Source organism: Apus apus, chromosome 4 (genome assembly GCF_020740795.1).
Source record: "Apus apus isolate bApuApu2 chromosome 4, bApuApu2.pri.cur, whole genome shotgun sequence".
Classification (NCBI taxonomy): Eukaryota; Metazoa; Chordata; class Aves; order Apodiformes; family Apodidae; genus Apus; species Apus apus.
Window position 1 is genome coordinate 82122195 of NC_067285.1, and position 16697 is coordinate 82138891.

A 16697-nucleotide genomic window follows, 5' to 3' on the forward strand; every position below is an offset into this window, starting at 1 on the left:
GGCTGTGCTTTGTCCTAAGTGTGGTTTATGTAAGCCCTTTGGGACTTGAAAGGTGAAGACTTTTTTGCTGAGGTCAGGATTCTCATCAAGAGCAATTGAAATCTGCTGAGAGCTACAAAGCAAGGTCTGCAGTTTATATCCCCACGATGAGGTATGTTTTCAACATAGACTTTCTGTATGTGAGAGCTCTGATCACAAGGTGTATCTGGGCAGTCTTGTGTTTCTTCCAATGTTCTTTTATGTTTTCATTGGAAAAATAAGGGGTGTACAGACAACTCATAGTATTGTTTTACTTATTCATTTAAGTACTTGCAGTCATTAATAATGTTGATAAATAATTTCTATTCATATTGAAATAGTGGAAATTGAACAACATCTAGAAATTGAACACTGTGTTATTGCTGGGTGTTTTTCAGCACTTCTCAGGAACTGTTTTAGGACAAGATTTAATTGTAGTAGAGGAGGGCAACAAAATGCAAGACAGTAAAAATTCATGGTGACCCAGTTGTTCTTTTGTATAAATGTTGGTCTTAAAGTGGATTTTCACTTTTCAAGTATCATTGGACTTCTCATACCAAAGGTAGCTCTCATTAGAACATGTGTCACCTTCATGGTTGCTCCTTACACTGCTGTTGACTTTTGTGGTTGTAGGGGAGGTGGATTTGAGTAATGAAGAACCATGTTAACTAAGTGGGAAAGGGAAGGAAAGTGGTTTTCCCCATGTTTCCAGTGTGAGTTGTTTCTCTACAAAAAAAAAAACCCAGACCAAATGACTCCTAGGACAGTGTTTTCTTTTCAGCATAGTGTTTTGACTCTGAATCAAAGCAAAAACTCTGAATAATAGAGTTGGGTTATCAGCTTAATTTAAATATTGCAAAACCCAAAGATTAGTGTATTAGATTTCAGGGCTGCATTTTGAATTCAGATCAAATGAATGATACATTGTATAGAGAGTGATATACCTAGTGTTGTCTTGCAACACCAACAGTAAGGTAATGTCTTTTTTTCCAGCAAATGTCCTGGTTTTGGTTTCTTCTGAATAGCAGTTGTCAATGATTTTAAGTGTTTCTGTACAACTCGGCTCCTGACATATTTGGTCACTCTTGTTCATTTCTACTTAGTAGCTCTCCATTTTCAGAAATAGTTTACTATTACTTTCTGGCCCTGAGGAACACATATGTGACTGTGGTTATGTTCTAAGGGCTTTTTCCATCCTTGATTGTGGACTTTTTGTGAATCTGGCATTAATGGGAGGGCGTGGGTAAATCTTTCTCACTGGATCAGGTAATAATTGAAAACTCTGGATCCTGGAAGATAGTACTTTTTTAAATTTAAACTATAGGAGTGTGAGTAGTGAGATTATTGGAAATGGTCTGAGTGATTGAGATGGGATGGCATTTTAACCTAGGTTGAGTATCTGCCATGTCCAAGCTGAGGTTCTCTGATATTCCGTGGTCTGTCTCAATTTCTAGTCCGTTAGGGAATTTTGAGAACTCTGGTATGGCAAGATTTTTGCTGTTACTTCTTCCAGTCATTATAGTCTCTGCTTGCTGCTCTTGTGTTGTGCTTCTTTTAGATCATCTTGGGCTTGCAACCAAATATTCAGATCTACAGCCATTCTTTTTATTTATCAGTTGTTTCTGGATTTTTTTACACTTCTGACACCGTCCCGCATGACATCCTGGTTTCAAAATTGGAAGGATATGGTTTTGATGGATGGACCACTTGGCGGATAAACGATTAGTTGGCGGGTCGCACTCAGAGAGTAGTGATCAATGGGTGATGTCCAAGTGGAGACCAGTGTTGAGTGGTGTTCCTCAGAGGTTGGTACTGAGACCAGTGCTGTTGTAACGTCTTTGTCAGCAACATGGACTGTGGAATTGAGTGCACCCTCCACATGTTTGCTGATGACACCAAGCTGTGTGTGTGGTTGACACCCTAGAGGGAAGGGAGGCCATCCAGAGGGACCTTGACAGGCTGAAGAGGTGGGCCCATGCCAACCTCATGAAGTTCAACAAGGCCAAGTGCAAGGTCCTGCACCTGGGTTGCGGCAATCCCAAGCACAAATACAGGTTGGGTGGAGTCTGGATTGAGAAGAGCCTTGAGGAGAAGGACCTGGGGTTGTTGGTTGATGAAAAACTCAACATGAGTCGGCAATGTGTGCATGCAGCCCAGAAAGTCAGCCGTGTCCTGGGCTGCATAAAAAGAAGTGTGGCTAGGACAAGGAAGGTGATTTTCCCTTGCTACCCTGTTCTCGTGAGACCCCACCTGGAGTACTGTGTCCAGTTTTGGAGCCCTCAACACAGGAAGGACAGGGGGCTCTTGGAGCAGGTCAAGAGGAGGGTCACAAAGATGATCTGAGGGCTGGAGAACCTCTGCTACAAACACAGGTAGGCTGAGAGAGTTGGGGTTGTTCAGCCTTCAAGAAGAGAAGGCTCCAGGGAGACATTGTAGCAGCCTCCCAGTACCTGAAGGGACCTACAGGAGAGCTGGGGAGGGGCTTTTTACCAGGGTGTGTACTGATAGGACGAGGGGTAATGGTTTTAAGCTGGAAGAGGGTAGACTTAGGTTAGACATTAGGAAGAAATTCTGTTCTGTAAGGGTGGTGAGACACTGGAACAGGTTGTCCAGGGCAGTTTTGGATGCCTCCCCCCTGGAAGTCTTTAAGGGCAGGCTGGATGGGGCTTTGAGCAACATGGTCTAGTGGAAGGTGTCCCTGCCCATGCAGGGGGGTTGGAACTAGATGATCTTTTAGGTCTCTTCTGACCCAAACCATTCTGTGATTCTATTCTGTGATTATATGATGGGAGTGCTGATGCCCATCAGGCCTGTCTAAACAAGCCAAGGCAGTTCACTGATGAGAATCCCAAGAAAATGACCAGTAGACCCTTTAAACTGAGAAGTTTGGTTTGTTTGGTTAGTTTTTAAGAGGACTAGGAGTCTGATACTTTTGTTCCTACTGTTAACCTGTCTACATGAGATAGCACTCAGCTTTTGTTGATGCAGGTGAGTTTACTGTTAGGCAAGTCCTGAAATCAAAATCTTGAAAAGATATAGTAGCATTGCCCACCAGTATGAGGAATATTTTTTTTAATTTAAGAGAATGTTACATGAATCTCAAACATTCAGTTACAGTTCAGTGGGGGCCTATTGCACTTTGGAACCTATAGTATGGACATTTTTGCTACAGTTTATTTTTAGGGATCTGTGGAATATTTTTCATAATAGGAAGTTTTATCACAGCTGCATGCATTGTTTACTTGCATGTGTACCTTTGAAGTGGTAACTATTCTCACAGGAGACTGGTTTCAGGAAATGAAAAGTGTTTCAGACTCTGTGTCTCGCTTCTTTGTCCTGTAACTCCTTGGCAGCAAGCAGACTTAGTTTTCCACGCAGCCTTTTTTCCATAATATATATTTAGAAATTTCTTGTCCTGTCATGCAACCCTTTCTGTTTCCTTCCATTGTATCCTGTGTCATCTTCAGCTCTGCAGTATATTGTGCTTCACGTTTCATTTTCTCAGTGTTGTGTTAGATTGACTTTTCATGTTTTGCTGTGAATCAGGCTGCTTGTACCTCAGTTTTCATGAGTGTTTAATGACTGACAGTGTAACTAAGGAGTTAGTTCATTTCTGATAACTGAGCCATGCTGGGTCTGTAAGACAGATGGCAAGTGGGCTCTTTGGTGTTGTGGTGTCCAAGTCTCTGGCAGGCGAGTCCTAAAGGTGGAACCAAAACCTCTGTAATAAGGTCAGCAGGGATTGCCTCTTGCTTTCAAGATATGCTTTGGGATTGAAAGCATGGTATACATGGTTCAGAAACATTTTGAAAATGTCTTCAGGTTTCTTCTGTAGGTCATGATTCCTTGTGGTCTACAAAAGACAGCAGCAACATTTACCCAAGGAAGAGACGGTTATGTAGAATACTATATCCTTTTCCAAGCTACCACCTTGTTAAGTGATAAAAAAAATAAATAAATTGTGTAGTCATAAGGGGAAGAAGTTTTTGTTGTGTCCACGGAAGGCTTATGTGGCTAGGCACGTGTGGCCATTTTCCTATTAAGTATGCACAGTGAAAGATAACTAGTTAATAAAAGATGACTATTCATTCTGTGTGTTTTGTGGTGCTATGTTAAAAAGACAGAACGCCCTGCCTTTGTAGGGTGAAAAGTCCTGTTTAGCAATAGACAACACAGGAGTTTCTCTCTGATCATCAAGCTGAGACTGCAGCTGAGGCATGAATCTGTGCAGGTTTTTCTGGCTTGCCAGCAATTCAGCTTTCCTAGCATGTGGCTCTTTTTGCCTTGAAGTATAGGCTGTAGGTTCTCGTCTATTTTTAACAGAGAAGGAGGATGTGGAGATGTTCACTAGACTGGGGCTGTTCATGTACCTTTGGAATTCACATAAGCCTTTATTGTGATGGTGATATTAAGGATGCCAGCAGAGAATAATGTATATTTGCTGAACAGAAATTTCAATGCTAACTTGCTGATTATTTCTTAGCTGTACTGATGGGAATGGAAGTATTACCTGAGAAAAGCTTCATTTTCATCTTTGTATCTATCCAGTATTATGTGGAATCACAAGTGAAAGAAGTTCTGCCCTGATGATGAAGTTTTTATACCACTTCAGTTTTATCAGTTTTGGACATGGTGCATTTAAGATAGAAGATATCCCATATAATAAACACAGTTCACGTGTTTCAGAAGCTACTATATTAGTGGAAATAAGATATTCTCATGTTACAAAATTGTTTTTGAGATAATAATGCTTAACATAATAGGGTTAACATGCTTTAAATATGTTGATTTTTATATTGGTAGTTATGGTATCCCTTAATATATGTAGATTAATGATTAAACTGACATACATACTTGCTTTGTAATCTAAAATAGAAATATAGATATTAATAATAACTCTTTTGTGAGTAGAATTCTACTTTTGCATTGTAAGTTGAAGTAATATTTACTGCTATAAGAAAACATCTATCCACATCAGCTAAAGCTGTATTTATGGAGAGTTTAGTGAAGTAATGTTTGAAGCTGTGACTCTATCATCAAAGTTCAGTATGATGTTTATGTATGTTTTACAAATAAAGGAAGAAAGTTTATAGGGCATCAGTGAGTGGAATGATTTGCTATGAGTAACTGGATAGTTCTTGCATGCTGATGTGGTCTTTGGCTTTTGGATCAGTAATTAAACTGAGCATCTCACGCACAATGCCTATTTATATTGTGGGATCTGTCCTGGGCTCTGTTCTAGTTTTGTTGTAATTGAGTTAATGTAATAGAAATAATTGTTAATTTTTCTCTGCTTCTAGCTTTAACTGCATGGTAAAGTAAGTCTGTGTGTGGTGTGTCTAGAGCATATGCCTGGCTCTCTGCTGTTATGTTTTAAGAACTGCATTTGATGACCAAGTGTTGCAGACAGATTTCTTGATAGTGCAAGGTACTTGTGTGTTTTTTGTGCTTTGCCACTGATTCAGTGAAGTTGTGGAAACACCTTCTTAATTCTTTAGTATTCATTGTTTTCTTCAAAACTAATTTTAAATTACTTGTTTAAACCAATAAATGACTTCAACTTAATTTTTCCATCTCTAGGAGACACAATTTCAGGCTCATTGCCAGCCTAGTGTGTTTGTTTTTTTTTTTTTTTTTTCCTGGACCTTTCAGACTGTTGTAGTCCGCATCTTAAATAATTCTCAAAAGTATCAAACAATGAGTATTACTCAGCAGTCTCCAGGAAGTACAAACATCTTTTTTTCACCCTGTAAGCAAAGTAAAAATTGGGGAAGACTTGAACTGTTCCAGTAAACAGGCCTCCCTCTTTGTTGGCGACCTCATTCTTTGCATATGCTTTGCAAATATGCTCTACCACTACCTCTTCAAGTAATTTTGTCAAGCCTAATGTAAGTTTCAGTCTGGTTTCTGCTGTTCTTCAACAATAAACTCCACAGAGTGGGGCCTCATTTTTTTTGGGCTGTGATAGTGCAAGTCAGGACTAATGGGAGCATACCAGGTTTTAATCAGTACAAAAAAGTATGTAAGCTAGAGCTTTGACTGTGTTAAATCCATTTATGAACATCTTTGGCTCAGTCAGGGTTATGCCTACGATTTCCTGAAATGTAGAACCATTTTCCTTTAGATGAGCAACATATGAAGAAAAATGTGAAAACATTTAAGTCTGGGCTTTCTAGCTGAACCTGTTCTCTGCATACGCCCTCCATCTGACTTGAAGTAGAGGTTGGAAGAAAATCTTCCAGTGAAATCTGCTGGATTTTTAATTTAGCTGCTAGAGCTGAGTTTATGCTGTGAATTTTCTTAAATCTGTTATCACATATGCTGGTAAACCTGTGTTACTGGGTTGTTACTGCTGGTGTTAAGGTGTTTGTTGCCGTATGCCATCGAACTCAGGAGTGCCTGCATATTTAGTTTGTTCATCATTATTGTTGTTGCAGAAACAGAATTTTTTAAAAGGAAATCTAGGCTAACAAGACTTAAGACTTGATTCTGCCAAATGCAGATTTGTAAGACTGAAAGGAAAGATGAGTTAGATCAGCTGTTTTAGAGAAAACAACTTAAGATCTGATTTATTATCAGTCACTGAATTAAATTCACAGTTCTCTTAAGGGTTGTCAAGAATCACAGAACAGTTCAGGTTGAAAGGAATGTCTAGAGGACATCTAGTCCGCCCTCCTGCTCAGAGCAAGTCCAACTAGGTAAGGTTGCTCCGGGCTTTCTCCTGTTGAGTTGTGAATACTCTAAGGACTGAGACTCAGCAGCCTCTTGGTTCTGCTTTGTGGTATTTGACCAGCCTCATAATTAAAATAGTTTTGCCTTGTAAGTGATTAGAATTTCCTGTGTTGCAACCTTGCCTCTTGTCCTTGTGCCTCTGAAAGAAGAATCTGGCTGCCTCTTCTCTTGTACCCTCTTGTTTGGTAGTTGGAGGCAGCAGTAAAGTCTCCCCTGAACTATTTTTTCTTAAGCCTAAACTAACCCAATCAACATGATACTAGTGCATTTAAACATCCCTGTTTATTCAAATGTTAGATTGTCATCTGTTTGTGAAAATTTGTTTTTAAACAAAGTTGAAACCTTGTTTTTAAATGAGGTTTGTTTCTTGCTCTGTGCTTTCTTCTCAAACTGTGGTCTTTTATCGAATGCTTGTACAAGTATGGAAAATTTCTTGGAAAATCCAATATACTATGCATCTTTTTTTGCTCTTCAGTATTTACATTTGTGCAACAACAAAATCACCATTGCTAGTGGTGATATTTACTTACCTTTTAAATTCTTTTTGATCACTTGTATTATTTGAAGTTTTCCACGTTAAACTTTGATGTTGGTTGTTTTTGTTTTGTTGGTTTTTTTTGAATGAAAAGCCATGCCTTTTAGAAGTCAAACACCAATGGTAGAGGATGAAGTCAATTAAATACATCCTTGCAAGCTGAAGTGTTAGTTTGTTTCTTTGTATTTAGGAGGCAGCATTTCACTGAAGCAGTAGTCTGTCCTGTTCCTAACAGGAGTGTTCAAGATTGAAAGATGAAAGGATCAATTCCTGCTTTGTGGAATTGTGTAGGTTGGATTTTTAGTGTGGTGATGTCAAGCAAGCCACTTGTAACCATGGATCCCATCTGAAGGGATGTCTGTTCTGCTGGCTGTAAAGAAGTCCTGAACTGAGGCAGTTAGTGAGGCAAAACTTAAGAGTTCAGCGCTTATAATTTTCTTATCTCAGCTGGTGGTTAAACTAGTTTTGAAAGGAGTAATTCATATAAGTGCTTTGTGAGAGCGCTTACTGGTGCTTTAGACCATAAAAAGCACTTCTTGCAAACTATGTACATATGAGAACTGCTGATGCCTAAGTTAGGGGCTTGTCTCAGTTTAGCAGAAAGATTAGTCTTGTAGGATACCCAAGCTAGTGTGAGTGTTAAGGAAGATGGAGTATGTTGAGCACAGAGCTTCAGCAGGTTTGTGGCCTTGTGTTTAGGACCTCTTTCTTCACAGATAGACCTGAGTGACTTTGCTTACTAGGCTTTCTGCATCCCTTCCCCCTCCCCAAATGTATTCGGGATGTTAATGTCTATGTGAGTCTGTCTCTTAAAATTGGAGTGGTTATGAATCATCCAATTTCCTGCTGCAAATAAAGCAGAAAAATCCGGAAGTAATTGTGTGACTAGCATTAATGCAGCTTTGCATGGAGGAAGCATGGCAATGTTAGCAGTCAAAAGTGGTGTATTGAAGACTTAAAAATATTGCTGTTAGGTATTGTTTCAAACAGTGAAAATACTTTCTACAGCTACTTAAATGAGTATGGCTTAAGCTTTCATCAGCATCCCGTTCAGGCAAAAGGGGGCCATGAAAATCAATAGTGGTTCACTAATCAGATAATACTCTATTATTACCCCTTCTTCACCATAGTTTTGATAATAAGAGGGGCTGCAAATGAAGGCTGACATGAGGAAATCTAGCAGTTCTTGCCACTGGTAGTGTTCTCAAGAGGGGAAGAAAATGTCTGGAAGAATGCAGGCATGGTCTCATAGTAGCGACTGGAAGAAGTTTAGGGAGTGTTGCTCTGCTCATCACAGAGCTGGAAAAATTAACTGTGGGTGTAAGAAGGGCACTTAATGCCCTGGAAGTATCTTTGGCAGTGCTGTGTGTTAGGTGTGAGAGAGTCTGCACAGCTTTATTTTGCTGCTAGGATAGTGCTTAGACTTCATCTGTGTCCCATGAGACATGCTTTATACTAGATGCTACCTGCATGTATCTGCAGTAGAAGGAAAACCAAACAACACTGAGTATTAGCCTGCAAATTGGTTGAAATGATGGCATACTACTGTTAAAAACATTAAAAGAGGGTTTTTACTTAGACCCCCCCCTTTAAAATTCATACTGCTTTCTTATGCTCTGCTTGGTGAATGTTGGAGGGATTGTGGTGTTGCTGAAGCTCTGTTCTCACTGGGGAGAGTCTAAGCTCCCATCAAAAGGAGTGAAATAAGCTGAGTGACAGTGGGCACAATTTCTGTTTTGGCAAGTTGTACAGCGTATGATGCAAAACAATGGTTATTAGTAATATGTACTTAATGAACAATGTATACTAATCTCATAGACAATTGATACTCATCTGTTTTAACCGTATGGAGGGACCATATTTGTATAGAAACCAACTTCTATAGTACTATCCCCTTGAATTCTGGTTTTATTTCTTCTGTCATTTTTGGTTTATTCCTTCTTATGATGTTGAATGTTCTTTTTGAATTTCAGAGTAATTGGTCTGGAAGCTCCCATGATTCAGTCCAATCAAGGAGAGTGGTCATTTCTCATAACATGGATAAAGCACTGAAAGAAGGTGAGTCTTAACTTGGACAAAGGCACATCAGACTTTGAATATCTCTTGTCCTCTTAGCAAAACATGACTGCATAATATTCCCTGTTTTCTTCCTTGGTATAAAATAAAAGTCTTCCCAAGAGATCTACTGTAGGAAGTAATGTGGTGTTGTTTTTGCAGTGTAACTGATACCTTGTCATTTTAGTGACTGCTTTTAATAGAAATATATTACATTAGAGTCCATAATACTTGTACACAAAGCAAAAGGGTGGTATTTTAAAGACTCTTGGGTTCTGCTGAACTGATAAATCCTGTAGACTCTTGCAAATGGTCTTCCCATTAGTGCAATTCTTGCCATGAAAACTGAATCTAAAATCAGTATTTGTATTTCTGACAGATACAGATTATGAAATCTGTGGATCATCAGTGCAGTCACTGGGCTTTAGATGTAAAATATGGACTATGACTGTATGAATGTAAAATATCTTGTTTGCAATTCTTTAAAATAAAGAGTAACTACTACTGCTGCACATGTTTTTTTCAACTGACTTCTGGTAATACAAAATGTAGTAGAATTTGGGACTGTGTCAGAGTTTGAAGCAAAAAGTTTTTGCCTTCTTACTTCAAAGTTTATACTGGGTTGGAGCTTAAAGATGGTTTGGTTGGGAGAAAACCTAGCTTATGAATTGAAAGAAGGAAACATGGAGTCACTTTTAAGATATTTATAAAACTTTATGCCATTTCAGTCTTTCATAAATAATAAATATTTTATTTTTTTCCTTCAAGTTTTCCTTGCAGCACTGTTTTCTTTTTTATATCTGGAGACTATGTTTTAAAATTAATATTGCTTTAAGCAGGTTAGTTATCTTATGAAAAGTTCTTGGAATGTGTGAGATTTTTAAAACTATTTTAATGAATAGCTGTTAGGATATAAAAAATAAAATAATATCATTTTACCTACTATGTCACGTTTCTGTGAACTACTATAACATACAATTAATCTGGAAACAGATTACAGGATTTGTGATTATGTGAAAAGAATAGTAGCATCCAAATATTACACATATAAAACAAGGACAGACAAGTTATTTGCTGTATTCTTTCATGTGCATACTTTACATTTTGAATAACCTGCACTGGAATTGAAAAGAGGCCTTGCCATTATCAGTACAGAATCTGAGGTAGTGTGGTTATCTGGAGAGAGACAACAAGTGTTGTGGAATAATTTGGAAAGACAGATGTGTTACACTTCCCTCTTGTTACTTGCACAAAGGAGTAACTCATGGTTCTGGAAAAGATGTAGGAGCTGTCTTCATCTAAGGTGAACTGAATGGGGCCTTGAGCAGCCTGGTCTAGTGGGAGGTTTCCCTGCCCATGCAGGGGGTTGGAACTAGGTGATCCAACCCAAGCCATTCTATGATCCTTTGATTCATCCTGCAGATCATTCAGTTGAATGTATGAGTCCATCTGTACTCAGTAAGGCTGAAAGAAAGTTACCAATATTTAAACAATTTTACAGAGTTGAGGAGTTTCTGTTGTGACAGCTTACTTGCCTTTCTGCTATTTCTTTTCACAGCAGATTTTACCCTCCATTCTTACTCTGAATTTTGGAGAGCAAACTTGTCAGATTTAGTTGTATTTCTTCCAGGCCTAAGTGACTAGCAAAGCCAGCTTCTCCAGTATGCAGATTGACAAGGATGGGACTATACCACATGTAGAATTCAGCAAGCTGTTTGGTTTTGGAAGGTGTCTGAGTCAACTGAAGTTTGAGATGCTGAATGAGTCCCAAAAAGAAACATCAATGAAATGATCAGTCTGTATGAAAATAGACAGGACACATTCCTTGCCCTGTGGCAGTTCTGAAATTTGTAATTGTCTTGACATTATGCTTTTTTTTACTTTTCACAAGTTGATTGTTAAATAAAACTTTGTTACTAATGATAAAAAAAAGGTACTGTCTGTGTTTGTGTCCTTAAAAACCATATTTTAATCCTAATCAATCTTTCACTGATGAGGATTAAAGTATTTGTAAATCACAGGAATTTTTGCCAACTCCTTGCTGTCTGGATCGAACATGCTGGTCAACAAAATGCTTTAGAAAGTCTTGTTCATTTTGTTAGGAGACTTTAAGTTATCCTAGGGTTTTAATCTTGGGCACCAGTTCAGACTCCTGCTGCCACTTGAGGTTTTAACAGGTTGTAACATTCAATGGCGTTTTGCTCTGTTTTTGTTTTTGTTTTTTAACAAGTTTATTTTTCTCTACATTAACATAGATAAGCAAGGAAGACATTTTCAGACAAGCTAGCATCACCTAATTTCAGAAATTGCTATTGCTTGTTACGAAGTGACAGCCCTTTAGTTTATACTGTTAGTTCCTAACTGTCTTGTGCCCCTCAAGAATTGCCTGTTGGCTCTTACTCAGTCATGCCATGCTCTTGCTGGGGTTACAGCCAGTCTATGTGGACTTTCCCCTCTGGATTTAGAGCAGCCCTCCTTTACTGGCACTGTTCCCTGAGGCTCTGTGGTATGTCTTGCTTCATACACTGTCACTTGCTTTACTGCATTTTTCTTGATGTTCTCATTACAGTCTGTTAATATAGTTGGAAGGATAGATACCAGTGATCATCCTTAGTTTTAATTGAAGGACTCATGCGTGTTTCCATTTCAACCATCAGTCTTTTTGCAGTAAACTTAAAAACATGGTGCTTAGGATAATAGTTGCCTGGGTCTTGAATAGCTTCTCCTCTTGCCAAGGACACTGTAGCAGAGTTGTTTGGAATTTTCTTTCTACAATGTTAGGCAGTAAGTGCCACCAGGAAGGACCTTTTATTTACATTGGTTTATGTCTTAGTTCTTAACTCCTTTCCTATCTCCCATTGACAGTAGAGTAATATAAAAGGATGTTACTTCAGAGTGCCACTTTGTTGTTAATTGTAGGATACTTGCATAAGCTGTAGGTACAAGGTGAGGGAAAGCTGTGAATTAGTCCTGCTGCTGTGTGGGGTGTTTTATGAAATCTAAGTGCACAAAATCAGAATGTTATATAAGGATTTTCCTTCTTGAACATCACAGAAAGAGAAGGCCTTTAGTTTTAAACCTGAGTCCCTTTTACCTCCAGTAATACTTGAGTGACTAGCACTGAAATGTGTTTTCTCAGTATTTTTATGCCTTTTCTTGGTAGATTTATTTGATTCCTGTTTGTCCGTCATTTATCTTGCACAAAGAAAAGAGGATTCACTTTTACAAATATCTTTATCACAGAATTACAGAATTGCTTGGGTTAGAAGGGACCTCTAAAGATCACCTAGTCCAACTCCCCTGCTAAAGCAGGATCCCCTAGAGCACGTTGCTGAGGGCAGCATCCAGGCAGGTCTTGAACATCTCCAGAGAAGGAGACTCCACATCCTCCCTGGGCAGCCTGTTCCAGTGCTCTGTGACCCTCACCATAAAAAAAGGTTTTTCCTCATATTTAAATGGAATTTCCTGTCTTCCAGCTTGTACTCATTGCCCCTTCTCCTGTCACTGGGAACTACTGAAAAGAGTCTGGCTCCATCCTCCTTGCACCCACCCTTTAGGTACTTGCAGGCATTGATAAGAATTCCCCTCAGCCTTCTCTTCTCCAGTCTGAAGATTTCCAGCTCTCTCAACCTTTCCTTCTAAGAGAGGTGCTCCAAGCCCCAGTCATCTTTGTTGCCCTTCGCTGGACTCTCTCTAGTAGTTCCCTATCTCTCTTGAACTGGGGAGCCCAACTGGACACAGTATTCCAGATGTGGCCTCATCAAGGCAGAGTAGAGGGGGAGAATGACCTCACTTGACCTACTGGCCACACTCTTCCTTATGCAGCCCAGAATGCCATTTGCCCTCTTGGTGAGAAGGGCACATCTTTGGCTCGTGATAATTTACTGTCTACCAAGACTCCCAGGTTCTTCTCCTCAGAACTGCTTTCCAGCAGGCCCACCCCTAAACTATATTGGTTTAGCCTTTTAATGCTTCTTGTTCATTATCTGGTAACTTCATGTTTACAGCCCATATCATATGTTAGTTTAGGAACATAGGAACATGCCTCTTAAGAGACACTGTGCTCAGTCAGACTCAGGCTACTGTTGCACACTGTACTGTTTGGGCTGAGAGTTGTAGCTATCAGTAGATGTACCTGCTGTGTGTGTAGCTGGTTTCCCAGGAACTGAATTGCTTCTTCTGTTTTTATTGTCCTGTATCCTCTGATCTTTTCTGTTAGTATTCAAAACCAGTCTTTGTCTCTACTGCTTTTGTAGTGCCAGGCAAATGGGTCTCCACATTACTTACCTGCTTTACTGAATCATTTATGAGTAAGTAAAAAATGGCACAGGCCAGAGCACGAATCTCAGCAGAACTCCACTAGTGAAGTTCTTCTGTGAAAACGGACTATTTATTAATTTCCTGTGTTTCTTAGCTCTTAAAATATTTCATGCTAAAGAGCTGTCTCTTTTCTTAGAGTGGCTTGTCTTCCTTCCACTCCATGTTGAGGTGATCTTGTTGAAAATATTTTGGGACTTTAATTAGATTGTACTTGTGGATCGATTCTTTCCTGTCTGTGTTCTTGTTGACTCCTTAGAATAACTCTGTTAGGGGCATAAGGCAGGACTTCCCTTTACAGAAGGAGCTTTTTCCTAATCAGTCTCATTTCCCAACTTAAGATCCATGCATTGACATTTAGAAAAAAAAATATATAGTAGCTCTATTTGAAAAGCTGCATTTTTTTTTCCCCCACAGCTGTCAAAAAATGAGATGTTTGGGTCCCAAATATGAGCAAGATTTAATTTGAATTCATGTTCTCTCTGCTATTGGGTTTCAAACACTTGGAGTGAATTCTTGGCAAAGGGTACATGGGCAAAACTATTTGAACAAAAATTTCTGATTTTAAAAATAAATGTATTTCTTAGATATTTTTAACATTTTTTTTTCTCTATAGATTTGAAAATTTGCAGGTTTTTTTCTGCAGAGTCCTAAAAATTATTAAAGAAGCAAATATCAGGAAAACTAATAAAAATACACCAAACAATGTGGAATGGGAGACTGTTGGGGTACAGCCTGACACAGCCCCCTCTTCACACAGGGGCTGTACATCCGTGCACAATGGTAACATCTAGACTGTTAAAGAAACATGCCAGTTTCATGGAGTTTGAATAATACTGTAAAATACAAGTAAACTAAGGAATGCTGGTGTTTTTCTAAGCTCAAACTTTAACAAGAGAACTGGAATCTAGAAATCACTGTGGCTAGTGTCAGAGGCAGGTTCCCAGTCATTGAAATCTGGGCATTTACACAGCATTTTTCCAGCCTTTATCATCATGGTCTAAATAAACATTTAGTGGGAATGAGAAACTTCAGTAAGTAAAGAAAATGTTAGATATAAAACCTCATCATCTTAATTTGCATTGTATTGGTAAAAGGTAATAAAATCCAAAACACAGTGAGTGAATAATGTCCTTTATCTATTGAAATTAAAAAGTTAGTGTCTTGAAAATTACAGAGATGCACATTCAGATTATTTATTAGTAATTTTTAGGGAGTTAAATATAGGAGCTGTAATATTTTAGTTTGATTTTTGAGGATGAAGATGAGGTGGGGTTTCGCCTCCTTTTTCTTTTCCTGAATTGGCTTTTGGAAGAGAGGAAAAAGTATTAGCTGTAACGAATAGCTAAACATTTAACACATACTTCTGTAGAACAGATTTTTTGCCTAGGTACTAGCACTGGTATAGTCTATCATTTTTTTTCATTACATTTTTTATTGAAAGTATTTTTCCTTCAAGTATAGCTTACCATATCATGCATGTTAATTATGGTGTTGTAGTAGCACAGCATTATAATAACACTTGGCTGTTTGGTGGCTTCTTGATGCAGAATCTTAACACTATTTATATTTAATACTGTATTTCTATTTTGCAGATTGTGAGGCTTGTTGTTATAGAATAACTCAAGTCAGAATTGTAGCTATACATTTGGATTTGACTGTAATTTAATGGAAATAGTTCTGGTCTCTCCAGTGATTTCTGAAAAGATTATGTACTGCTTGTTGGAAACTTGGAAGGCTGTGTGTGCATTTGCATAGCGAGAGTATTTCAGACATGATTTTAATGATGCTTTGAGAAAACGGGTAGGCATTTAGTCCTTGTTACTCATATTTCTATGTTACTTTTCATGAAGTTGGGTAATGAATCTTAGCAGTGTAAAAGCTGTCTAACATGAAGGGCTGCCAATTGCAGATTTAAAGCCAGCCTGACCCACTGGCTCTTGTGATACCACTGAACCTCTGAATGATTGGATGTGGAAGAAGGGAGAGCAGTTACTGTAGACCTGTGCAGGGTTAGTAAAGAAGGAAGGATCTAGAAGTGTGTCCTCACTAACCTCCAGACAAGCTTCTGACTGTCTACTCATAAGGTTCTCTTAGTTTACACTTTTTAAAAAGAGTAATTGAAAACACTCAACTTTGTGTCATCAAGAACTGGTTGAAAGAAAGGAGGCAGAGAGTTGTATTCAATGGGGCAGAATCTGGTTGGAGGTGTGTGACTAGTGGAGTCCCTCAGGGGTCGGTACTGGGACCGGTGTTGTTCAACATCTTCATCAACGACCTGGATGAGGGTACAGAATGTACCCTCAGCAAGTTTGCTGATGACACCAAGCTGGGAGGAGTGGCTGACACACTGGAGGGCTGTGCTGCCATTCAGAGGGACTTGGACAGGCTGGAGAGTTGGGCGGGGAGAAATCTGATGAAGTTCAACAAGGGCAAGTGTAGAGTTTTGCATTTGGGGAAGAAAAATGTCATGTACCAGTACAGGTTGGGGGCTGACCTGCTGGAGAGCAGTGTAGGTGAAAGGGACCTGGGGGTCATGGTAGACAGGAGGATGACCATGAGCCAGCAATGTGCCCTTGTGGCTAAGAAGGCCAATGGCATCCTGGGGTATATTAGAAAGGGTGTGGTTAGTAGGTCAAGAGAGGTTCTCCTCCCCCTCTATTCTGCATTGGTGAGGCCGCATCTGGAGTATTGTGTCCAGTTCTGGGCCCCTCAGTTCAAGAAGGACAGGGAACTGCTTGAAAGAGTCCAGCGCAGAGCCACAAAGATGATTAAGGGAGTGGAACATCTCCCTTATGAGGAAAGGCTGAGGGAGCTGGGTCTCTTTAGCTTGGAGAAAAGGAGACTGAGGGGTGACCTCATCAATGTTTACAAATATGTAAGGAGTGAGTGTCAGGGAGATGGAGTTAGGCTTTTCTCAGTGATGACCAGTGATAGGACAAGGGGTAATGGGATCAAATTGGAGCATAGGAGGTTTAAGGTGAATATCAGAAAAATTTTTTTTACTGTGAGAGTGGCAGAGCACTGGAACAGGCTGCCC

General features: G+C 39.2%; 1 protein-coding gene across 2 annotated transcripts in view; it reads left to right on the plus strand.

Annotated features, from left to right (window-relative positions):
- The window catches only part of SNX25 (sorting nexin 25), an 86945-nt gene that overhangs the window by 4091 nt on the left and 66157 nt on the right, over positions 1-16697 (plus strand). For both annotated transcript variants that reach the window (XM_051616767.1, XM_051616765.1), the window contains exon 2: positions 9259-9343. In XM_051616767.1, coding sequence (XP_051472727.1) covers positions 9259-9343 — 85 coding nt within the window. The remainder of the gene's footprint in view (positions 1-9258; positions 9344-16697) is intronic.